Below are 25,433 nucleotides of genomic sequence, written 5' to 3'. Positions count from 1 at the left end.
CCCGGACCTCTGTGGGTTTTTTCCAAGGCACAGCAAAAACAATCTTGCTGCCTTTTGGTTGACCTTAAACTGAGCTACAAACAGTAACACAGACTTGTAAAACAGGAAACATGACCTCCCCTCACATCAGCTGTTGCATGCCTTTCCATTCCAACCTCTTCTCATAACCTTAGTACAAACAAAACGGGGGATACCTTTTATTTCTGACCATCTAAAGTTCATGAGAAGTACTGTAAGAAAAGATCAGACATGGCATAAGGAACGGTCTCCTTTCTCCTTCTTCCCTGCCCTCCATGTGAGGCCACCCGTCAAGACTTTCAAGTATTAACTTCAGCCCATTGTAACTGGTGTTTCTGAACAGCATCATAGATCAGGTTTTGGCATGACAGTTCCTGCTATTGCTTCAAAACAGATTTTTGCAGAGGGTAGGCTTAACGTTTTGTTGAAAAGATGTGCCTTGCGATCATTTCACTGCTTTAAGGAACACTGGAATAATTATCTGTAGGATGAACATACACAGTCCAAGCCTCCTTCCATTAAAAGAATGAGATTATGTCCTTATGCCACGATGAGTAAGAACACAGCTCTCCAGTGAAACAATGGTGTGGAGGAGAAACACAAAAAAAGGCGTGCCCAGATACTACCAGAAAAACCACAAGACATCTCCTTTTAAGAACTTATACCAACTGTGCTTTGTGCTTTCACTGTGATTTGCAACGGCAAAGTAAAAAAAAAAAAAAAAAAAAAAAAAAAAAAAGTGTTTTGTGCTTTGCCTTGGTCCGTCCCTATAACGATCATAATTTAAAAACCATAAAAACTCTCAGTTACCTTTTTCTACAGCTTTTATTCATAGCCATGTTTATAGATTTACTACTATTCCCTAATATTTCGTGTCACCAAGTTTACCAAACAGACCTCCTGTTTCTTTCTTTCTTTCATGGAGTAAGACCTGTCTCCCCCATCAGCGGAAGGAGGGGGCACAGAGACCCACAGCAAAGCCTGGGCTTCAACATCCCGGTCTTTGTCGGCTTCAAACACCAGGGAAACCCCGAAAAGGCTATGCCGGACCAAGAGACAGCGACAGCGTCCCTACGGCCAAGGCTTAAAGAAAAGCCAAGGAGAGGGAGACAGCGCTCGGGCGCCCGCGATGGACGCGCGCCGGCGCTGGCGCCCGGCCCGGCCGCCCCCGCCCTCAGGGCCCGGCCGCCCCCGCCCTCAGGGCCCCGCGCTGGTTTCACTTTCGCCCGCCCGGCCCCGCCGCCTTTCCCAGAAGTCACGTGACGCGCCCCCCGCTCGGGAACGCCCCCGGCCCGCCCCCCGCGCCTGCGCACTTGGGCGCGCGGCTCCGCGGGCGCAGCCGGCAGCGCCGAGCCGTACCCGAGGTGAGGGGCCGGGGGACGGCGCCGGGAGCGGCACTGCGGGGCACTGCCCGCGCCTCGGGGGCTGGCGGGGTGAATGCCCGGTGTAGCTAAAGCTGTCGCTTGCTCAGACTGCCCCTGCCCGCGGGATATCCACCAAGCTTTACGCTTTGGTGTCTTAGCATCTGGGGAGACAGGCGGTGTCTCCTAGCGGTCTTCGTTCCTGGGACGCCCCTGCTCTTCTGTCACCTGTTGCATCCGCTCCCAAGTCGAGCCTTTGGCTCGTTCTCCACAGCTCGCACTCTCCGACGCCTCTCCAGACCTGCCGTGCCCGGGAGCGCTCGAAGCGGACCCCTGTCCCCGCACGACGCTGATCCCGCGGATCCTGTGCCTCCAGCATCGCTGGGCAGCCTCTGCTGAACAGGTGCGGTGCTGCCACCCGCGGGGCTGAGCCGGCCGGGGGCGCGGGGAACGCGGACAGGGCCGGCCGAGGGCAGGGACGGCGGCCCGCGCCCTTTGCTCCCGAACCACGCCGCGTGGATCGGCCGCGATCCCCCGGGAATGGCAGGAAAGGAGGTAGAGAAGGGCCAGGAAGAAATCCTGGGGTGCGTCGGGTAGCCAGCAGATAGCGTGGGATGATCAGCCAGCTCTGATCAGCCCTAAGTGAGACACATCTGGAGCGCTGTGTCCTTTTCTGGGCTCCTCGGAACAAAAACCACGAGGAGCTACTGGAGAGGGTCCAGCAGAGGTCACGAAGATAATGAGGGATCTGGAGCACTCTCTTGCAAGGAGAGACTGCCGGTGCTGGGCCTGTTCAGTCTGCAGTAGAGAGGACTGAGAGGGGATCTCATTGATGCGTATAAATATCTCAAAGGTGGGTGCCAAGAAAATGGTGCCAGACTCTTGTCAGTGGTGCCCAGCGACAGGATGAGGAGCAATGGCCACAAACTAAAACACAAGTTCCACCTCAACATGAGAATGAACTTCTTTCCATTGAGGGTGGCAGAGCGCTGGAACTGGGCTGCCCAGGGAGGCCGTGGAGTCTCCCTCTTTGGGACTGCTACAGCACACTCAAATGCTGTCTTAGCTGTAATCTGAAAAGCACACACATCAAAAGCCTCAAAGCCCTCACTTTAAACATAACGTTTTTAACTCCTTTGCTTCTCACACCTACTACACGCCACTCAGCAGCCGAGGGCACTGGCATATAAAAACTAAAGGATTTGGTAGGAAGGGGCGTAGAAGATAGTCCTTCACCCTGATGCTGCCCTGTTCTTTTGGATGGGTCTTACAGGCAGCCATTAAAAAACAATGATGTGAGTGGAGTTGCATCTCACCGCTGGTATTCTCACAGCCTGTGCTTTTCCTTTGACGTATCTTTACATGCCATTTCCACTAGAAGGTGATAGCCTGCAGCTTAGAAGGCTGAGTGATCTGCTTCCAGAGACCATACATCAGAGCTAAAGCCACTGTCACAAGTGTTAGGACTGAGAGAAGCTGTTCTGTACAGTGTTAGTTCATTTAAGCATCATTTATCAGCTGCACAGGTTACTTGAATTTTGCCTGAAAATACAATCATGAGAACTAAAACACATAGAAAAAACATCTTTCCAGTACTTCTCCGTTTAAACTGACTTGAGATGTAGTCCATTTCCAGAACAGGCAAGTGTGGACACAAATAGCAACTGACTGTGGGCACTTAGAGGGGTCTCTAATTTTTCACCCACACTTTTGATGATGGAGAATACATCTGCACAAACAAAAGGTGATACTCCATGTTCAGGATCTCAGTTATGCAGAGTACAGGTATCAAACACACAGGTCCTCATTCCCATATCTCCGCTAAGCAAGAGACCAGTAACACTAGCAGTACCCTAAATGGCATGAAAATGGGTTCAGAGGAAAAGGAAAAAAAGAAAGCACCACACAGCCAGTCACTCAGTTCCCCTCCTCCCCACATGGTGGGATGGGGAGAGAATCAGAAGGGTGAAAGTGAGGAACATGATGGGCTGAGATAAAGACAATTTAACATGTAAAGCAAAAGCCACATACACAAGCAGAACAAAAGGCAGGTGTTGTGCCATCCCAGGAAAGCCAGGCTCCCTCACACCTAACAGTGGCTTGGGAAGACAAACACCATCATGCAAAATGCCCCCCCTTTCCTCTCCTCCTCATTCCCCCAGCTCTATGTGCTGAGCTTGATGCCACGTTGTCAGGAATGTCCCTTTGGTCAGCTGGGGTCAGCTGCCCAGCTGTGTCCCCTCCCAGCCCCTTGTGCACCCCCAGCCTCCTCACTGGTGGGGTGGAGGGAGGAGCAGAAAGGGCCTTGGTGCTGTGTAAGCCCTGCTCAGCTGCAACAAAAACTTCCCTGTATTACCAACACTGTTTCCTGCACAAATCCAAAACAGCCCCATACTAGTTACTGTGAATAAAATAAACTTTATCCCAGACAAAAGCAGCACATCCTCCAATTTTGTCAGTGTTCATGAAAAATTCAAAATTAGTTATTTTTCATCTCTTCAGTCCAAATACCACTTAAGTATTTACACTGACTTTTTTTTCACCCCTTCCTCAGAATGACTCAGTGGTATCAGCTACAGCAGCTTGATTCCAAGCATTTGGAGCAGGTTCACCAGCTATATGATGACAGCTTTCCAATGGAGATCAGGCAGTACCTGGCACAGTGGCTGGAAAACCAGGATTGGTAAGCCCAGAAATTAATTAGGCTTTGGGTTGTGTGATAAACAGTGCCCTCACACATGCAGTTACAGGCGGCAGCAGAATTCTAGGGAAGCAAGCTGCTAGGTGATCCTTTGCTGGTAGGATGCTTCAGCAGCCTGTGTTCCTGCCCCTCTTCAGGGCTTTCTAGAAGGGCCTGATACCTGGAGTAAATGTATTTGCTCATAGTGCTCTCAGTGGTCTAGAGCAAAAGTGGCTTTAAGACCAATTAGTTACTGCATTGGTAGCATCAGTCTCTCACTCTTCAAACACTCTGAATTTCTGCCAGACTTTTTGTTGAGTGTCTTCTCTTTGAGGACTGGTGCAACATTTGCACATGAATCAGGGTCACTTTTAGGTTCCTGATGTGCATGGAATAAGTGAATGAATGTGAACAGAATGTGGCAAAAATAATAGAGAAACAACATTTCTGTATCAAGGAAAGTAAAGTCAAAGTTAAGAGAATGAAACTGGCTTACATTTGAAGGTAATTCTCAGTGCTTGCATGTTCTACAATTGGAGTTGGGGATTAAAAATCAAGTAGACCTGTATGTATTTCTTGGCTCTTGTATTGGAAGTGTATTTAACCCAAACATGCTTTCAATGATTCTAGGGAACATGCGGCCAACAATGTATCATTTGCTACACTGTTATTCCATGACCTGCTGTCACAGCTTGATGATCAATTTAGTAGATTCTTGATAGAAAACAACTTTTTGCTGCAGCACAACATAAGGAAAAGCAAACGGAATCTTCAGGTACGCCTGGGTTCTATATCTATACATTTGCTTGATTTGCTTCAGTGCAGTTGGGTGCCTCTAAGCAGCTACTCTGCTGTGAGGGATTTTCACAGAGGATGTGTGAGAATCCTGATTTAAAAGCCAGAATTCAAGCATTGCTCCATTTTTGTTTTGACTGGCTACAGTTAGAAAGTTGCAGTTAAATTATCAGCGCAGTTACAGTTTGAGAACTCTAGGAAAAAGAAAACCCCCCAGGGTAGCACCATCCTGAGCAGAGCAGGGCAGTACTCAATCCACAGCACGTTTCAGCTTTGTGTGCAGGTAAAACAATAAGGTTAAATTTGCATCCAGCCTGGACTGTATGTTAAACCAGCAGCCATACCAAGGTGTGGGAGGGTGGCTCATGAGGGATGAGCTCTCTCTAGGACTGTAGGGCAGTATCCCACATCTCCCAGTAATGTCTCTGACCCTTTCCTGTTGTCTTGTCCAGTCCCGTCTCTTTGTATGCCAATGAGCTACAATGGAAACTCGCTCTTGGAGCTGGCTGTGGCTGTCACACCCTGTAATCCTGGAGCAGGCCACGACCAGTGTGTTCCCTGAAACTCGCACACGAGTCATTCCCTAATTTTTTTTTGCCAGTCTGAAAGTTACTGAAGGACAAGAAATTACGTATATAGACTTTAACAACAGACTGTGTCTCTAATGCCAGGATAACTTCCAAGAAGACCCAATACACATGGCAATGATCATCCACAACTGTCTGAAAGAAGAGAGGAAAATACTGAACTCTGCCCAGGCATCCAATGAGGTAACAGTCTTGAAATGTTTGCTGCAGTTGTATCTTCCCTTTCCTATTATTTGGAATAAGGGAAGTGGATGAAGACTGGCAGGGGAAACATGATATCCTCTCTCTTCCCAATAAGAGGTTCCTTAAAAAAGAGAAGAGTGAGCACTGAAATGTACCAGCTGGACAGCATGGCTTTTTTCTGCCGAATGAAGCATTTGGAGGATTATGGCCAGGAAATAATTTTTATTCCTTGAGTGATGTAAAAGCTATGCTGGTTGTCTTAATGCTTCTGTGGTATGATGCAGCCTGATGTGCTAATTGGATTTCATTTTAATAATTAGTGCTTAACTCATATATCCAGCAAGATTTTAGGTTTGTTCTTCTGCATTTTACTCCCCAATTTACTCTTTATTAAGCAGATGAGCATGCTTCTTTGGACTAGCTCTGGAAAAATGATGCATCATTCTCCTTCCCAGTTGTCTCCAAGTATTTCTTTCTAATTTTGGTGGTGTTTTGGGGTGTTTTTTTTAGTGAAGCCCTCTTCTTTCTTCTGAATTATAGGTAAAGCTTTATCTTCTCCTTCATCACCTGTTCTCTGGCTTCTCAGCATTTTTTTTCCTTTGCAAGAGCTGTTTTGCAATAAAAATTCCACAGTTGGGAAAGGCATGCCAAATGTATAGATAACTGTAATCCACTTACGTAGAAATGATGACTGACGGAGCATGTTAATTTCCTGTACTGAAATACCTCAGTTTATAGCAAGGCTTTGAATGTGCAGCGTGGGAAGAGCACTTGGGCACTGGCTTTCAACAAGGAGCCCTTTGCAACAGTGTCCAAAGCAGCTGCTCTAAGAGCGCGACTCTGACAGAGCCCCTGTAGCTGCAGCACAGCTGTTCACTCCTGGCATGTGACACAAAGCACTTGCTGCTGCCTTTCCAGTATGCAATAAATGTGGGTCATCAAAAAGGGAAAGGGAATTACGGACTGGTTTGGATTGGGAAGGACTTTAGAGATCATCTACCTTCCTCTAGACTGGGCTGCCCAAAGCCCAGTCCAGCTTGGCAATCACTTCCACCACTGACTTAAATCCATCTTGGGGGACCTTTGGCAGTTTACCAAAATAAATACTTTGTTTCTTTCAAATTCACCTGAATTTGATTTTTTTTCGATACTACAAAATTTTAGTATGATTCATCAGAAAAAGGCATGCTTCCTCAGGTTGTTTGTCAACAAATGCCACTAATTTACATTAATGACAAAAGTTATGGGTCACTCTGTTTTGGCTTGTTCTGCTTCTTCCCTCAGATGGAAGTAGGGAGCGTACAGAGCACTGCAACTGGGATGCCTGACAAACAGAAGGAGCTTGATGCCAAAGTTAGGGCTCTGAAAAGCAGTGTTACAGTAAGTATAATAGACCTTTTCTCAGTAGTGTTTGTTGATTCACAGATGTTAGACTTGACAAAATTAGACTTGACAAAATGACAAATAAAAGTAAGGTAGGGGTTTTCAAGTCTACAAACCAGGGATTGCCTGAACACAGGAAGTACCTTGTGCCTAAACTTTAACAACAAAAGCATTTTAACCATCTGAAATACTAGCAACAGAGGAAAAAGAGCCTCTTAAATCACAACTGGCCAGTTTGTTGCTCACAGAAGATGTACTTTTTTTAGCATATAGATGTTTGTCTTACTAAATATAGTCACAACAGAAAGCTTTTCTCCAAATGGTATGTAAGAGTTTGAAAGTTTAAAATGCTATTTGCTGTTCTAAGTTTTTCCGCTGTAGCCTAGGCTCTCCTGAACTCTGTGAACTTACATGGCTTGACCACAAGGGCATTTCCATATTTGATAATTAACAGATTTCAGTTAATTGAGAAGGAGGAAGGGAGAATAGAAGGTGATAAAATTTAGGAATATTTCCTGTTAGGGAGTTCCAGGAGAAAGCATTGCTACAAAACTGGACTTCATGTCTGTCAGGGCTCGTAGCAGGCAGTTCCTGATCAGATGAAGTCTTGCATTACTTGAAAATATTAAATAATTGTAGCCACCCTCACTCGTGCATTACAGGATGTGGAGCAAGACATCAAGATGTTGGAGGATATGCAAGATGAATATGACTTCAAATGTAAAACCCTGCAGAACAGAGGTGATTTGTTTTTCAAGAACATATCCCCTATTGTACATAGTTTATCAGAGTAAATTGCTCTTCGGGTCAGGGCACTGAGCCTAATGATACACAGCCAAACCTACTGGTAATGTCCCTTTGTTGATTAACTCTGCTTCACACTGAAACCTAAATTTCTCTATCTGTCTTTTGTTCCAAGTAAGAGAGCCTCCTTGTTAACACAGCATTCTTTTTAGAATCCCTTCCAGCTCATTTTAGAATTAGACCTTTACATCCCTTTGCCACTAGAAGTAGCAAACCCCGTAGGCTCTGTGACCATTCAGCTTAATTAGTGATGTTTCACAAATGCCAAACCAGCTTTAGGTTTTGCAGGCTCTTGTGTACCAAGGGATACACACAGAGTCCACGCTGGTTTCACTGTTCAGCTCTGTTTCTGTCGTCGAATTCTTTGTTCTAGAAAAGGTTTTGGTTTCCAACACAACCTGACAGAGCTGACTATCCCTCAGAACAGGGACATGTTCAGAAGGTACTAAGGAAAGCAATGAGCCATAATCTTGCTTTTTGTATTTGTGCCCTTCTCACCTCAGCATTTCCCCCACCCATCCTTCAGCCTCACATTCACTATTTGGACTTATTTTACAGAACACGAGTCCAATAATACATCTCAGGAGGAGTACAAGAAAGAACAGTTGAATCTCCAGCACATGTTTTTATCACTGGACTGCAAGAGAAAGGTAGTGTTCAAGTTTTCTTTCAGAAGTCAGCAGCTCTTCATCTTAAGCACATGTTCATTTTCCTTGAATTGACATAAATTAGCAGTAGGAAAGTTTTTTTAATATGTCAGTTGAGCTGAGGTCTTTGTCAGAGTTTTGCAAAACAGATGAGCATTAGTTGGCACGGTACTTAGTTCTCCTGTATGAAGTATTTCTAATGAACAGGGTAATCTCATGTTCTCTGTAGGAGGTGGTGAATAAGATAGTGCATCTGCTGCACAGCACAGAGCACATACAGGCTGCCCTTATTAATGATGAGCTGGTGGAGTGGAAGCACAGGCAGCAGACTGCATGCATTGGTGGACCACCTAATGCCTGCCTCGACCAGCTGCAGAACTGGTAAGTCTTTTGTAAGACCACATTTAAACCACCTTATGAAGGAACACCACAGCTAGGAAATACGCTGATAATTTATATTACCCGTTTTCATTCTGTCTTAGCATAACTACATTCATTTTTTCACCTCACCACATTTCCATTGAGCACAAAGTGTACTCCAGGCACTGCCACACCCTCAGGGACAGTCACCTGGCTGGTGCCTCTGCATTACTACAGTATAAAAACATGCCAAAAGTAATAAGATGGTGTCAATTGTAGGTTCACCATTGTTGCTGAAAGTCTACAGCAAGTTCGTCAGCAGCTCAAGAAGCTTGAGGAGCTGGAACAGAAGTTTACCTACGACCCTGATCCCATCACAAAAAATAAACAGTTTCTGCAGGACCTAACACACAAGCTTTTCCAACAACTCATCCAAAGGTAATAGACCATAAGGATCTTCTGGTGTTACCATGAATAAATAGATGAGGAGCACCTTCCCTACTGTTCCCTCAGTATTTCCTGCGTACTATCTTTTCATTTTCCAAAGTTTTCCTAAGTTTCTCAAACACTGCGCTGAATTACTGTTTTTGAGATTTACACCATGTAGAATTTCCACAGGTTCAGGCCTGTGGAAAGGGTTTGTGCTCAGTCATTATTGAAGTTAACAGGAGCTTTGCTGCAGTACACATTGATTACAGAGTCAAACTCCCAGCCTGTTAGTCCACCTCTCACTTCAACCCTGCAAAGTTCAAGTGCAGAGAGGCCAGAAACAATCTGCATCAAGCTGTGCCTAAGATAGATAGACTCTAGATTCTCCAATCCTTTGTCACTGGACACATCATCTTTGCCTCCAGCACAGGGAGGCCAGCCCTGCCTCTGTACCACCTTTATGGTGCAAGTTACTGTAGATGGTAGTTGCCTCACATAAGATGAGAGTCCTAATCTGTAAACACACAGTAGACAAAACTTTGGGATGTATCAAAACAGGTTAGCCCCAGAAGTTTGTTTTGTTGGGTTAGCTGGCCCTCATCAAATCCCGTGCTAGTGTATCCACCCCTTGGGCATGTGTTGTTACGCAGCACTGTCAGTGTAAGTATTCAGGAAGCCCCAGATATGGCAAACAGAGAAACACTCCCCACTTTCTTTGCTATTTGATTTCAGGGAAGTGTGATGTAGCAATCTCCCTCCTGAAGCCATCAATGCATTTCAGAAAAGCCGACACTTACAAAATCACTATTTCTAGCCCCACTGAAACAATTGAACTAATTCACACAACTCTGTATAGACTGAAACTGAGTGAATAAAGTGTATAGTATTACTGGAAAATCAGCATTCTTTTAAAATCCACTTTTATGTGGATTGTGTAAGAACAGCACAGATAAATCATAGTGCCTTTAATCTCTTCCCATAGCTCCTTTGTGGTAGAGAGGCAGCCTTGCATGCCAACCCATCCTCAGAGGCCACTAGTCCTGAAGACAGGAGTGCAGTTTACTGTGAAGCTGAGGTATGTTTTCTCCTTCCCCTGTTCCTGTTTTGTGGCAAGGCTTTCCTGTCACCGGCTTCCTGCAGCCAAGAGAATTGCACAGCCTACCCTGCAGCCCAAGGGCTGAGGCCAGGAGGAGGGAGGTGCCACGGGCAGGGGCTTTCTTCTGGCAGAGCTTAACTCATACTCAGCTTTTACCCTTTCCTAGTAGTGGGGTGTACGAAGCGTGTAACAAACAAAACCAAGCAACAAGAAGACACATACAGAGCCCTTTGTCCTGCCAAAAAGTAACTTATTTGCCCATTTAGTTTTCTCTTTAAATGCTGTCTGGTATGGAGCAAGCTTGAAGCCTGCATGTGGCCCCAAGTGTGCTTAAATATCTGTGGTAAGCAACACAATAGAAGAGAACCCATATTTTTCAAATACTGACATTCAAAAAAAAACCAAACTTCTCTTTCCAGGTTGCTGGTGAAACTGCAGGAACTGAACTACAACTTGAAAGTGAAAGTTTTATTTGATAAGTATGTTGCATTTATTTAATCCCTTTTAATCCCTTTTTTCTCCCCACACTCAGAAACCCAAGAGCAGTCATGTAAGTGTTGAGTAGGCCAGCAGAAGGCTGGTTCACTGCAGCAGCAGGTACACCCTTCCCTTTTCCTTACCCATTCCCTTGCTCTAAATCTTTCTCTGCCACCAGAGACGTGTCAAAAAGCGCAGGTGGCCTCAGCTTCTCACCATCAGCTCCACAGAGGAGAGGTCACTAATTCAGACACAGGGCAGCAGCCACTCTGCTGGGGTGTTTCACCTGGATTAGCATGAGGTGACAGTGTAGAATTGGACTCAACCATTTCTCATCACATAATTCAGTCACATCTCTAGAATCCCTTACTTTTTAGGTAGTGTAGAGTAGGGAACACAGTTATCCTCAAGCTGCCTTTGAATTAGGGGTGTAATCTGCCTACCTGTAACATAGGATGTGTTCTCAATCAGAAAAAAAAAAATGACAGCAGTTGAAACATATTAGTACCAATCTTTTGTATTTTGTAAGCAGTTCAGGTAAGTTTTGCACTTACTTCAAGAGCAGGGAAAGGAATGTGACAGGCTGTCCAAAATAATGGCAGGGACTGTGCTTTCAAGAAAGCAAGTAGGTTTTTGTCTTCCTGGCCAAGTAATTTTGTTCACTTGAAATGGCTCTAAGGTCCAGAAACTTGCATAAAATAGTGAAAAAGCAAAAAGGAATTCTTATGTGGTTGTGGGAGGTGAGCCTTTGAGAAATGCACTAGATAGAATACAGGAAAATCTCAAGTGCTGAGAAAACCAAGTCAAGCGATGCAGCAATTTACTCAACAAGTTTAAAAGCAGATTTAGAGTGCCAGAACTGTATTTTTTTCTCTCAGAGCAAGAGTTAAGATCTATAGAGTCAAAGAAAGTACTTCTTTTGATTATAAAGCCCCCATAACAATATCAAGCCTAGTAAAACACAGGCTGTGTACCACAACATTTATTTTGACTGCCTGAACCAATTATTGCCTCATCATTTGCACAAGATTTTCACAAAAGCATTTCACCAGTTCTCAATCAGCTCTGTCAGCTACTAAAACATGCATATTTTCTCTGTGGCAGAATCTTCAAAAGATTGTTTTGTCTCTTTTTTTTCCTTGACAGAGATGTAACTGAGAAGAACTCAGTCAAAGGGTATGTGGCATCAGAATTTGATATATTAATGTTAGGTTCTTTCAATGAATGTGAGATTTAATTACATTCTCTCTCTCTCTTTGTGTAGGTTCAGGAAATTTAATATTTTGGGGACAAATACAAAAGTAATGAACATGGAAGAATCTACTAATGGAAGTCTAGCAGCAGAATTCAGGCACTTGGTAGGGGGTTCTTTTTTTCTATTACTTGATACAACCACTTAATTTTGTAGTAGAGCATGGCAGGAAGGAAACAAACTGCTTTTGTTATTGAAGTCATTATTCATTTTTGTGTAAAGAGGAACTGTGATTATCTCTCCTTTTTCTTTGTTCTGTACTTTCTAAGATATTTTGCCTGCTTCAATCAAAATGTGATTGCTTGTCACTGAAAAAGGGACAGGAATGCAAACAAGAGTATTTGCTGGCATACAGCTTATGCTGCAATGGATTCTTTGGAGAAGGAAGTTCAAGCCTAGAAAGGCTGGTTTGGGCCTTTCAGAAGAAGGTCCATAGGTAGGGAAGTCTGGAATAGTTTAAAAAGCTTTGAGTCTGGAAGATGAAAACTGTCAAAGAGTGCACAGCTGTAAGAAAGTCAGTGCCTTGGGCAGACGATACAGCATTTGTGATCTGCAGATTGTGCGGGAATAGACTGGTTCCATCACTGCAACAGGAAAGGAAGAATGCAAGTTCAGAACCAGGGAACATGGAACTCTACCTTCATTGTCCAGAGCTGAGACTGCCTTGCATTTATCATCTGATTCAGAGGGGTGCTTTGGTAAACCAGGATTCCATATGATCCTGATTTCATACCGCTTCTTTTCTTTAAAGGCCTCTTGTATAAAGGCATTGCATAATAACTGCAATATGTTTTTTCACAGATTATAAAAGGGTAGTAGTTACCTACAATTTAATCCTTTGGCTCCTACAGCTTAGAACCAAATAGAATCAGACACTAGTGCAGCAAGTTTGCATACAGTTGAGCAAGTGGAGCATGCAGACCTCCTCCACCACTTCCATTTGTGGCTGCCATAAACAAGTGACAAGCTTTTTGTTCTTTTGCAGCAACTGAAAGAACAGAAAAACACAGGGAGCAGAACAAACGAGGTAAGCAGCACTAACCTTTCCTTTCTAAAGGTTTAGCATAATACTAACAAAGCATTCATTTAAGACAATGCTCGCTGCTCAGACCCATGAAGACACATGTGGGATGAGAGATGATAGGAGAGGAGTTCACTGTTTCTACAAAGTGATCCGTGTAGGAAGAGTCTGCAAGGAGAACTTCTGCCAGAATGGCAGTGAGGGACTCTCCCACACTGGCATCTGCCTTTAACAGGGCTTCCTGGCAAGCACAGATTTTTCTATGGCTTATAGGCAGTAGCCACAAAAAACCCAAAAAATGTGCCTGGAGAGGCAGTTTTGGAAGTCAGCACTCTCACTTGACTTTGACCTATAAGCTTTTACCGAGGTCTAGTGCCATGTGAGCATGGGCAAAAAAGGGTTTTCCCCATGGTAAAGCCCCATTACTTCACCTTAGGAATTTTCACTCCCTCAAAATTTTTTTTTTCATATTTTTTTGAAGGGTCCTCTCATTGTAACAGAAGAGCTTCACTCTCTGAGTTTTGAGACACAGCTGTGCCAGCCTGGTTTGGTAATAGACCTAGAGGTAAGTCTTAGATCAAACAGACCGAGTTCAGTTCCTGTGTGTCACTTGTGCTGATAATCTTTTTTCTCTTATTTTTTTTTTTAAGTACTGGGATATCAAGTTCTTTCACTTATTTCAAATTACAGGAATGACACTTCACAACAACTCTGTATAGACCCAGAGAGAATTCTGTCAGATCTCTGGGTAAATAAGAATAGATGTGCTTTGCAAAGTGTCTGATACCTAGAGGGCTTAAATCACAGAGTTGTTTATCAGTTTACATTTATTTAAGAGCAGCCTGCTATGAACTCTACTGTCACAACTGACACTAAATCAAAGTCTTTATTAGACAAAAATTACCCAAGCCTGTCCAATATTTCATCATACTTTCTCCCCTACATACAAACTTCTATTGAAAAAGTCAAGATTATGCCAGCAGGGAATGAAAACAAATTAGTTTGTGGATAATCTCAAGGAAGATTGTGGCAACAGTGCAGGGTAACCTGACATGTTTCCTTTTGTGCCCCTTTCAGACCACATCCCTTCCCATTGTTGTGATTTCAAACGTGAGCCAGCTACCCAGTGGATGGGCTTCTATCTTGTGGTTCAACATGCTGTCTACAGATCCCAAGGTATTTTCAAGAAAACAATACATTTTATCAGGTACTACGTCTAATTTTCAAGCATTTTTTCCAAGTGGCTGCTGCATTTTAACTCTGCAGATGACTCTTAATGAGTTTCAGGTGTAGAGGGGGCAGTGACTTCCCTGACCTAAACAGAGCAATGTTTGAAACCCACATAAGGGTGGTATACATGTATTCAGGATTTACAGCATACAGTGAGAAGCCAAATGAACATTCAGGAACTCAGTTATGGTGCACTTGAGTTATCCAGCAATTCTACCCACTGGGAGAAGACATACCCAGAAGACAGAGCCCCAGAGATTGCTGATCCTGGTAAAGAGTGCCTGGAGGAATACCTGCCTGCCTCTGCAGAGTTGTCTCAAGCTGACATCCATTCTTATATCTGGAGTTTGTTTTGGCAGTACAAAAATTCAAGTGGCATTCTAAAATTAATGTTTGTTAACTATAGCTTGTATTTTTCTCTTCCATTCCAGAACCTGTCCTTCTTCCTGAATCCACCTTGTGCAAAGTGGTCAAAGCTTTCTGATGTTCTGAGCTGGCAATTTTCTTCTGTAACAAAGAGAGGACTTAATGCAGATCAGCTGAGCATGCTGGGAGAAAAGCTTCTTGGTAAGGTCTGCTTTCATCACAGATGGCCTGTTTGAATTGAAGCTAGTTCTGCACCTTTTCCTGCAACCCATTTTAAGTTTTCCTTTCCTCTCACAGCTTTCCCCCTTCTGCAATATACCTTTGTAGCAATGAAGCATTTTCCACTTTTCAGTACAGCAGAGTTTGTAAATGAGATCACGTCCTGAAAAAATCTGCAGTTCTAACTTGGGAGTTTTATGTATTAGAGCAACACAGACTGGGCCTAATTCTGCCTTTTGAAGTAACACTCATATTTAGTCAGTCTTTGAAGTGGATGTTTCTTGGCATCCCTTGGGTTTTGTTTTGAAATCCACCTCCATTCATGTTAACTTCATGCATGCCCCCAGCTGCAGTGGGGATTCGCTCTGCATAAACACAGTTGCAGTATCAGCACACAAACACTACGAAACTGCTAAAGGATATCAAACTGAATTATCTCCCACATGAGTGTCCTTAATAAAAGCCTCATCAGCCATGGATGGGTTTTGTTTCCAAACTCCTTGCAGTTTGCCTGAATAGGCAGGGCACTTGACACTACTACTGATTTTGCACAGTAGACTCTAGATGAAAAGTACTGTCGATTCAGTATATTTCACCAACCTTAAGTTTCAGGGAAAAAATATATTTAAAGGTATTTGAGATTAGTGTGTCTAGGTGGCAAGTACAGCATTCCACTCTCTAATTCCCCCAAGACATAAGATCTGACAAAAAGCTGTTAATTTATTAGATTACTTTTCAAATTTCTACAAGGAGAATAATATTTTTTTTAATTAACCAACATAAATAGATGAGTGATATATTTCTATGGCAAATTTGCATTTCAGAACTACAGGGATTTTTTGTTGAGCTCTGGTAGGGTTGCTACTTAACTCTGTAGATAAAAGTATCACCCAGCTGAAAAAAATCCTGGTTGCTGAACACTGTAAATTCAGGATTCCTCAGTGCAAGGAGACAGAACAGCAGGGTGCCAGGGTACTACCTGGCTGCTGTCTTTGCAATGTGAAAATTGACAGAATCTTGATCTCTTTACAGCAGCAGTATCAGGAACCAGCTCCCTAACCCAGTTTATTTTTAGAAAAATGGCAGAGAAAAGCATATTTATTGGAAGCATATTTATGGGAAGAATTTGGCCCTGACTACAGTCAGGGTCTGCAAAGCTCCAGCTACTGTAGGCCCAGCCTAGGACTTTTCTTTGTGGTTTGGATATGGTTGTGAAACATTGTGGCCATGAAAACAAGGCTGAGGGAAACAATTGCAACAGGAATAAGATGAGTCTGTGGTTGGGGCAGGCCTAGGAGTTTCTGGGGCAAAAGCCTGCAAATCACCAGAATCAAGGCAGGAATGTGCTTAATCTCAGGGAGATGCTGCAGGGTCTGCTGAGCCTGCAGCGGAGAGGAGTTTGTGGGCTGCAGTCTTCTCATTGTGCTGGCAAGAACTGTGCAAGGATTCATTTTCCTTCCTGGAAGCATTTCGAAGCTGGCAAGTGTTTGGTGCAACAGCACAGAAAGTATCAGCATGGATTGGTTCCCATCCCAGGGCTGCTCACACAGGTTTGGTTATTGTAAAACCTCCCAGAGGAGAACTTTGCAACCTCCCCTGCAGTAGCTGTGAAAGCGCAGTAGCCCACCCTTCCTTTTGTTTTATAATCCAACAGCTGACTTCCAAATAAACACTCAGGACTTGGTTTTCTAAGTACTTTCAGCCTTACTAAGTAACTTATGGAACATGACTGAAGTCATATTTATTGTGCTCAGGGCCACCAAATGGAGGACCTCAGGATGGCCTTATTCCTTGGACAAGATTCTGCAAGGTATGCACACAGTTTTAAAAACTGAGATGGAAGAGGGACCTCGTCTTACTTTACTGTGAGTTTTGTTTGTTTCCCCCCCCACAAGGTGCCTACTTTTCTAGTAGCATCCCCTAATTATTCTAGGCCTTACACGGTCATGGGAGGCTTTGGTGGTGAGGTTAAAGTAGCAGCAGGAAGAAAAAGACCTTGCAGTGACAAGGAGTAGATGATTTTGAGACTGTTTTTGATCCATGTAAACTCCATAGGAAAATGGATCCTTCAAACACAGCATCTCCATTATTATTAATGCAGCTGCTATTAATAGAATAGTTTTCCATTTTGGCTATTAAAGAAAATGTAAACAAAACCACCAGCAAGATGAACAGTTCTTTATCTTAGTGAAGGACATTTCCCAGACCAGGGGAAACTGGATCAGGGCGAGGATTAACACGGGGTGGCCAAGGGGGTCAGTATGATGACAGAAAGCCACATCATGGAATTTCACAACCCTGGCTGAAGCAAGACAGGAGGACTCTTCACATCTTTCTTGGATTTAGACCCTAAGCTGGTATAGATAGGTGAGAGATCACAGCAACCAGGAGCAGACACTGGGGAAACAGCAAGGCTCTTCTGACCTACAAGCACTCAAATGCATTTATAGGGATGCTCATGAGACACTGAGATCCAGGTCTCAACAGAAAGTATCTCTAAGGTTTTCTACTAGCCAGCCCAGTCAAAAACCCCAATGGCATGGGTTTGCATGCTAACAGCTCCAATAGGAATAGCACCCAGGCAGGAACAAGAGCCTTTTATCTGCTCTTAGACCACTGTTGTTGCATGTGAGAGGTGATGGATCACATACTTGTGGGTACTGAAGGCTCAGACAGGCATTTTTCTCATACTGCCTTCTTGCCTTAAGATTCAGTATATGCTTCATTACCAATAGTTCCTGTCCTTCTGGAATGGAGAGACACAAAGAGTCATAAGAGAATATGGCCAGGGTGGGAAAAAAGAAAACAGGAGAAAAGCACAAGAGCAGGTAGACAGTGTCAGGATTGAAACCTTGCTTTCCTCTCTGCTTAACTAAACTCATGTCTCATTATCCCTCTTCTCCCCCCTCCCATCCCTGCCTTTTCATATTCTGTATTTCAGGAAAATCTAAATGATAAAAATTTCCCCTTTTGGCTGTGGATTGAGGGAATCCTGGAGCTTATTAAGAAACATCTCCTGTGTCTCTGGAATGATGGGTAAGACCTGAGTGAATTTTAAAGATGTAGTCATTTTCTCAGACTTCACTTTTAGGCTAGCAGTTGCACCCTCAGGTTGTTTGTGCAGAGGGTGGATCTTGAAACCAGAAAGATCTGAGGCAAATAAATTCTAGTAGTGAGGAATCCTCTGATGAGGCAACTGCTAAAAAAGCAAGAACATCAGATGACCAAAGTTGTCCCATATAAGTCACAGAGCAGGGCTTTGAGTGTTAGATTAGATTTTGTTTTGCCTCTGCTCCCACTGTAAGTCTGTTCTTTCCACATCCTAGAACACAACCAAGGAAAACTGAAACACAGGAAAGTGTAAGTCATCGTGATATCCATGTCAAAAACCCCAAAACCAAACTCCCTGCCCGAAGAGAGTTACTGTGAGCTGCCTGGAGGTGGCAGCAGGCAGACTCGGAAGGACACTGCCTGCATTGTGGGCTCAGAACCCGGCAGTCTTCACTGATTTATTTAAGAGTATTACGAAGTAGAGGGACTCTGCCAGATGGGAACACAGTTCCATTTGCCCTTTAATACTGGTTCAGTAAACTTTTCATTCTGGGTTTTCCGATTTTAGAAGTAATTCTGCCCAAACTAGGCTTATCCAAAGTCACAATCCTGCATTTTATCTTTAGCCACATTATGAAACCTCATGAAACAGCACACTCACAGTGGAGCACCCTAGTATCCCACACTTCTGCAGGATCTACAGCAGCAGGATTGCTTTGCCTTGCTACAGTCAGCAGTGGGCATCACATTTTTACTCCCCAGCTCCAGAAGAGTTCTGTCAAAGCCCTGAGCAGTACAAGCCTTGTTTCCCTGCCCCAAACCTCCCCCTTTCTGTGCTGAGGGGGCTGCACTGCAGTGGGAATATTTGTCATCATTACTGAAGCAGAGTTCTGGGATTGGGATTACATGTGGATTTGGTACAGGCTTGAATGGCAGAGACTCCCCATGTATACAAAGAGTAAGTAACACAACCTCAGGAATGCTTGCCTTTCTTCATACTTGAGAGATGGGAAGGCAACAGACTTCCCTTATATACAGGACATTGACTACTGAACACATTTGTTACCTAAAGCGTGGCATTTAAACAAAACACAAAACCCACCAATCAAACCCCCAAACCCCATAAAACAGGGCAGTTTACAGCATCTGAAATTCTAAGCAAAATCATGATCATTTAGGGGTTTCTTATGCAAAACCGACTTTCCTTAACTTAATGCACACAAGGACAGTCACAGTACTCAAAAGATAATTATTAATGGAGTATTTTGAGGAACAAGTAGCAGAGAAAACCTTTGGGAAAAAAAAAAAAAAAAAACAACAACAAAAGCAAAATACCAACCAACAAACCAACCAAAACCAAGCAGCTGGAGCTTGGCCAGAGTTACACCCTCGTACTCACTTGAACAGCTCCCTCCCCAGTACCCATCCAGATCAGTCTCCTAAAATGACCACACCAGCTTCTTTGTCCATGCAGTGACATTTGCTGAGCACAGTAAATAAGTCATAAAGGTTTAACAGTTCCTGTAGAAAACATGCTCAAGGCCAAAAGCAAACCCCACACCTGTAAGAATGTAATCTGGCAGCCAGCAAAGTTTGTTTCATCAACCAAAAAGGAGAAACAACTGTTCTTTGGCATACTTTTGAAGCTAAAACTAACTGCTAGCTGGGATCTGACCCTGATACACACTTGTATTTTCCTTTCTGCTCCCACAGCCCAGCTTTGACAGCAAAGTGGAGAATCTCTTTTGTTCCAGGTTCAGAAAGATGTTCCTATAAGCCCCCAGGCTGAAGTGAGAGTGCTGAGGGGAGCTGTGGTGATTCACTCAGGGCTGCCACAGGCATGAATCACCACCTGACTGCAGCCAGTCAGTCCTGCTGCCAGCTGTTCACAGGACAAAGCCTTCTGTCAGGCTTTCACCAGCACTGCAGCTCTTTGAAGTGAGGAAAGCTTTTTAGCTTTCCTAGCTAGCCCAGCACAGCTTAGGTTTTATGCTGGGGAGTAACTCAGCTCTTTCTTTTCAACATTACAGCTGCATTGTGGGCTTCATCAGCAAAGAGAGGGAACGTGCTCTGCTGAAGGACCAGAGCCCAGGAACATTTTTATTGAGATTCAGTGAAAGCAGCAGGGAGGGAGCAATCACCTTCACCTGGGTAGAGGAATCTCAGAATGGTAAGTCAGCAGCAGAGAACCTTGGTTGCTCTGCTCACATCAGAACAAGAAGTCTTTACGCCCTTTTCCTCCACCCTGAGGACCAGCACAACACCCCTGGCAGCAGCAGGGCACAAGCAATAGCAGGGGCACACCATACTTGGGGTAACTCAAACCACACAATGAATTGATCAAGGTTTCAGCTAGGACAAGTAGCACTTCCCAGGTCCTGCTTCTGGCCTGGAAGTTGGGTAGGAAAAACTGCCTGGACTGTCTTCCGTGCCTCCTTAAGCTTTCTCCCAGCCTTTAGTACATATACGCCTGCATCTCCTTCCAAGCTCAAATGCAGATTTTGTTCCTTCCTTCCCACACTCCCCCCAGGTAAATTACGTACTCACTTCATTTTCCAAGTAGTTCTCCTTCCTCCCCTTGTCCAAAAGGATCAGTGAAGAGCTTGCTTCTTTAGTGAGCTGGACTAGTTTCTCATCTTCTCTTAGGGAGGCCTTGGAGGCATCGCTGCTGCAAACAGTTAAAATCTTCCCTGTATCCAGTCAGAGCTCTCCCCTTATCACCCTCATTACACAGCCCCACCTGCCACCATGGGGCAGCTGCTGACACTTTATTTTGATGAGCCCAAAACCAGCAGCAGGTGGAAGAGAAACTGCTGAATGTACTTGGCTGACTTCCTTCCCTTTGCTGTCTTCATACCTGACACATCCAAAAGTTAAGCAAAAGAACGTTGATAGTGTCTGGAGCATTCAGGAAGGCTTATGTGTATGTCTCTCGTGATGATTCATAAAAGCCTCAAGTGGTGTATTTGGACCAAGCTTCCTAATAGGCAGCAGAGTTTGAATTACATAATTTGGAAGAAGGTTAAAAAGGCAGCACAATCTAAATTACTTAATGAAATATTGCAGTTAATTTCCACGGACAAGTCACACCAGTCATTCTGAAGGCAGAACACACCAAGAGCCATGGCTGTGTGCTATCCCCCCATGCCTCCCTACCCCACAGAACAATGATGCTCCCTTTGACAGGCATTAAATACCTCCTGCAGCACTGTAGGTGTCATCCAGGCAAGGCTTTTGCTCACGTGAACTCTGAATTTGGGGACGTGGCTGCAGCTTTTTTGGACACTTTCAGAAAAAGGCTTTGAAACCAGCTTTAAGAACTGCTGCTTGTCTCTGCAGAGCCACAGTTCCACTCAGTGGAGCCCTACACCAAGAAGGAGCTCTCAGCCGTGACTTTCCCCGACATCATCCGCAATTACAAAGTGATGGCAGCCGAGAACATCCCTGAGAACCCGCTGCGCTTCCTGTACCCAAACATCCCCAAGGACAACGCCTTTGGCAAGTACTACTCCAGGCCTAAGGAGGGTGAGTGCTCATATCTTTTAGATTGTCTGCCTGTTCCTGAGCTGCTGGGGCACTGCACAATTTCTGTGGCATGGAAAGAAAGGGAGCAGTTGGCCTCAGTGCTGTGCAGCCTGTCCCATGTTTATAGATTAGGAAAAGGTCTGTTTTTAAACAGGCACAACGTGAGACCTAATCAGACCAAAAACTGAAACCCCAAATTGCTGCTGGCCCTCCAGCTCAGCTGTCACATGAGCTGTTCCAGACTGTAGGTTCCCACTAACAGTCCCTACCATGACTGGTTATGAGAGGGGTTTCTTTGCCATTTTCTATAGGAGAACAGGAAAAACTGACTAAAAATGGAATGAATTAACTATAGTGCTGTGAAATGCATGACAGAGACACTTGCACATTATCTGGGTCATAGGCTGTATTTTTGGTACAATAAAGATGAAAATGTGACGTAAACTTGCTGAAAAAAAAACCCACAATTTTTTATTCTCTCCTTGAAGCACCAGAGCCAATGGATTTGGATGGTCCCAAGGGAAATGGCTACATCAAGACTGAGTTAATCTCTGTATCTGAAGTGTAAGTGCTCACCAAAATGCTGGATTTTTAAGAACTAATCATAAGATTTTAGCTGTAGTTCATGTCTCTTCATACTATTCAAGCTGTAGGTGCCCCTGTCAAGTGTTTCCTCTTGGAGAATCTGATCACAACCCATTAATGCACTACTGTGTTCAAAACACCATTTTTAGGTAAAAACCCTAGAAACTTGCAGGGAGTTGGACTGGCAAGTAATTTCTTGAAAAACACGTTCTCAAAGGTTTGTTGGACTTCTTTGGTTAGGATGTGCATGCTGGAGTAGTCTGAGTTTTCATTTAAAGACACGCTGGCTTGGCAAAGCCTGGTCTTCCTCACAAGAGGCCTGGTTTGTGGCCCTTGGAGCCAGACAGGGTAGCTCAGCTGTGCCTCATTTCTCTAGTGGCAGTTAATCCCTGCTCCTGTCCATCAGGCACCCTTCCAGGCTGCAGTCTCCAGAAAACCTGCTCCCCATGTCTCCCGAGGAGTTTGATGAGGTGTCGCGGATGGTGGGCCCCGCAGAGATCGATACTGTGGTACGTACCATGAGCCAGCCTTGAGCCACAACTTGCTTTTTCCCTTATTTGTCCTCCCCTTCAGACGTACCTCAGACACCTAAGCAAACACTTGAAAACACTCTCTTCACAAGCATAGGAAAAGCTGGGGATCCAGAGTTGCACTGGGACTGCCAGCAGTGGTTTTTTCCACGTGTCTGCAGGGTGAAGAACAGGAGAGCAAAGCTTCCTGTGTGTGCCTTGCAGGTGGAGGGAAGGTGGGAAGGGAGGGAGGAGTATCCCTGTAGTGCCTCTGGTGGGGTCTGTGCAGGGAGGGCCCCGAGCAGGAGTGCAGTTTTGGAAGTGCTGCCCTGCCAGTGCCGGTGAGGCACGCTGCCTGTTAACAGCGCTGTGGTGTCTCTGCAGAGTGTGCTTCGGAAAATAAACAAATTAAAGCCATCCCCACCCCTCCCACCCTGAGCAGCTGAATCCTAAGATGTGAATCAGGAGTGATTGGGGCAGAACTCGGTCACGCTCTGTGGTTAGCAAAGACCTGAGGGCCAGGGCTGGGCCTGTGTAATGGAGGTTTCCTTCTCTCCTTGCAGATGTGTACACACATTCAGCTCTGAGCTTCGGCTGAGCTCTCCCTGCGTCATTAGCACGGCCAATTCGCTTCACGCATCCTGTGCTGCAGTCAACGCCTTGGTGACAGCGCTTCACTGCTTTGGTTTCTCAGCCTGAAGGTCCAGCAGCAATTTTAGCTAATGGGAACATCAACACCAGCAGCCTGAGCAGCCTCCTTATGTGCATTTCTTTGTTTAATTAGTGAGATACATCTCTGTTTAATTAGCAAGACACCGTGCCAGAGTGGAGGAAGAGGAAGGTGGGAATGTCAGCTCCTCAGTGACAGGAGAAACATGCATTCAGTGTTTGAAGGAGTAAGTTAAACGTTTACAACAGTTGATTATACATAGAAGGCTTCAAAGAAAAGCTGGTTCTTTTGCAGAGGTTCTGTTCAGAAAGCTTACACCTTGAATTTTTGTCTGCATCACAAAAGGGAAACACTCTATAGGTAACATGCCACACCAAATCCATGTGCTGCTCAAGTTTGCTGTGCTTTTAGCTCTTCTGGGCATGGCCCATTGAGAGAGCAGAAGCCCAAAACGTTTCCTGCATTTCATTTTCACAATTTTCACAAAGCATAATCTTGTGTGGGATGTTTAGCACACTCTCAAAAAGAGCATTTCTTAGGACACCCCCTTCAGGCTTCATTGGCACATGGTGAGCTTGTAACCCAAGCTGTATAATCAAGACTAAAGCCTCTGCAGACTGCAGTCATCAGACAAACCAGAACCTCCTCTTAGAAGACTGCAAAAGGGATTGAAGTATGTTTTTATTTACTGTGCCTTATCTGCCAAGGTGAGGATCTGGTCACTCCTATCCTTTGCAATAGTACAGACCCCATGTAGGTTATAAGAGGTGGAATATAACTCAATTTAACTGTTAATTTGAATAGCTAAAAGATTTTACAGGCTTTTGATAATGGTTTGGTCATAATAAGGCACAGGAAAGTGCTGAAGTTAAAGTTTATCCAGAGCAATGGCTGCAGGATATGCAGCCTGCAGTACTTAAAAGATGAAGCTGTGCTTCCACCAGAGGAGGAACAGGTTTGTTTCTCAGCATGTTTGAAGGCAATTAACAACTCTCAGTTACAAGGCAAGACTGTTCTAGGCAGCTGATCTCTCTCTCTAAGGGTACCTATTAGCACAGGCCGCTAATTAGCACGGAGCTGAGCAGAGGGGCTGTAGAGAACTGCTCCCCACCTGTCCGGGCACAGGAACAGGGCAGCCACTGTAGGGGGCCCTGCCTGAGCAGGGGCTTGGACAAGGTGACCTCCAGAGGCCCCTTCAGACCCATCAGCTGCTGTTTGGGGAAAAAAAAGACTGCTTCAGTTTGGGGTGTTGTGCCCAAGACATCTGATGTGCCCCCTGCAAAAGCTTCAAAGACAAATTGGAGGACCTAGAGCATGTAACGCATGTATTTAAATGAAAGCATTGCAGACTGACCTATTTTGGTGCCCTGGGTTACTGAGATTAACAGTGCTGCAGGAAATCACTTAATGCTTTTCTCTTGCCATAACTAGTTGAATGTGCATCTGTGGCTAATACAAAAATCAAGTTACTTGTTTTTTGAGCTATGCTGTGTTCATGTTCTGTGTGTCATTACTTTTACTTCAGTTTTGTGGGACTTAAAGCAGTGGCCTTATTCATAGGTTGGTCTTTTCACAGCTGGTAGTTGTAGAAGCAGTGATTTTTCCTCAATGGAATATTCTTTTATATATTTTAAATAAAGGGAAGTGTCAGTTGGCACTTTTGTCCTCTCTCTTGTGTTTTGGCTACTTCTATTATAGAGTGGATGTGCCAGTCAGTATTTTACTTTTCTCTATCTCATTTTAAACTTGAGAGTTACAGCTCTGAAGCACAAAGCAGTATTGGTGCTTTTAATTCTTTGCATTGTTGCAGGTCCGTCTGCACTGGTTCTTAGAAGGTGGCTGTTAACTTTCTTTTATTACTGCTTGTATCACTGCATTCATTCGTTTCCATCCCCACACAAACCTCAATAAACTGAACTTGAATTTCTAATTTGAGTCCTCAGTAGGATAACTGATCTATGGGTTATCTTTGTGGGCTACCAAGGTGGACGACTGCTGTCTTTCTCTGGGGCTAGTAAGGGATTAAATCCTTCATCTCACACTTGTCAGGCTTTTATATGAGCTGTACAGACAGAAGAATAATGAAGGAAAGGTTGGTGTGATGAAGGATAGCAGGAGTAAGGCAGGAGAAAGGTGGACCTGTTCAGAGTACCTGGCCAGAGTTCCAGCATTACCAAAAAAACAA

At 44.4% G+C, this 25,433-nt stretch overlaps 2 protein-coding genes across 2 annotated transcripts in view; one reads left to right on the top strand and one right to left on the bottom strand.

Moving 5' to 3' along the window:
* Nucleotides 1-20,611, bottom strand: part of MYO1B (myosin IB) — a 202,047-nt gene extending 181,436 nt beyond the window's left edge. Inside the window, exon 1 of the mRNA XM_066189592.1 lies at nt 20,507-20,611. The gene's annotated coding sequence lies outside the window, so the exon portion shown is untranslated. The remainder of the gene's footprint in view (nt 1-20,506) is intronic.
* Nucleotides 1,373-25,178, top strand: STAT1 (signal transducer and activator of transcription 1). Its single transcript, XM_066189593.1, has 24 exons — nt 1,373-1,782; nt 3,934-4,062; nt 4,690-4,834; nt 5,526-5,624; nt 6,909-7,004; nt 7,670-7,748; nt 8,370-8,461; nt 8,688-8,839; nt 9,098-9,256; nt 10,230-10,322; nt 10,763-10,822; nt 11,967-11,996; nt 12,085-12,178; nt 13,058-13,099; nt 13,575-13,658; nt 14,171-14,269; nt 14,755-14,890; nt 16,663-16,718; nt 17,850-17,944; nt 19,990-20,129; nt 21,299-21,484; nt 21,973-22,048; nt 22,476-22,578; nt 23,142-25,178. The coding sequence occupies exons 2-24, from the start codon at nt 3,935-3,937 to the stop codon at nt 23,163-23,165; spliced, it is 2,268 nt and encodes a 755-aa protein (XP_066045690.1). The 5' UTR covers nt 1,373-1,782; nt 3,934; the 3' UTR covers nt 23,166-25,178.
* Nucleotides 25,179-25,433: the final 255 nt, after the last annotated feature.

The sequence above is a fragment of the Chamaea fasciata genome, unplaced genomic scaffold, assembly GCF_029207755.1.
Source record: "Chamaea fasciata isolate MVZ Bird 193981 ecotype frontalis unplaced genomic scaffold, bChaFas1.0.hap1 SCAF_8, whole genome shotgun sequence".
NCBI lineage: Eukaryota > Metazoa > Chordata > Aves > Passeriformes > Sylviidae > Chamaea > Chamaea fasciata.
The sequence above is the reverse complement of the archived record's forward strand: the minus strand, read 5'-3'. Positions and strand labels throughout refer to the sequence as shown.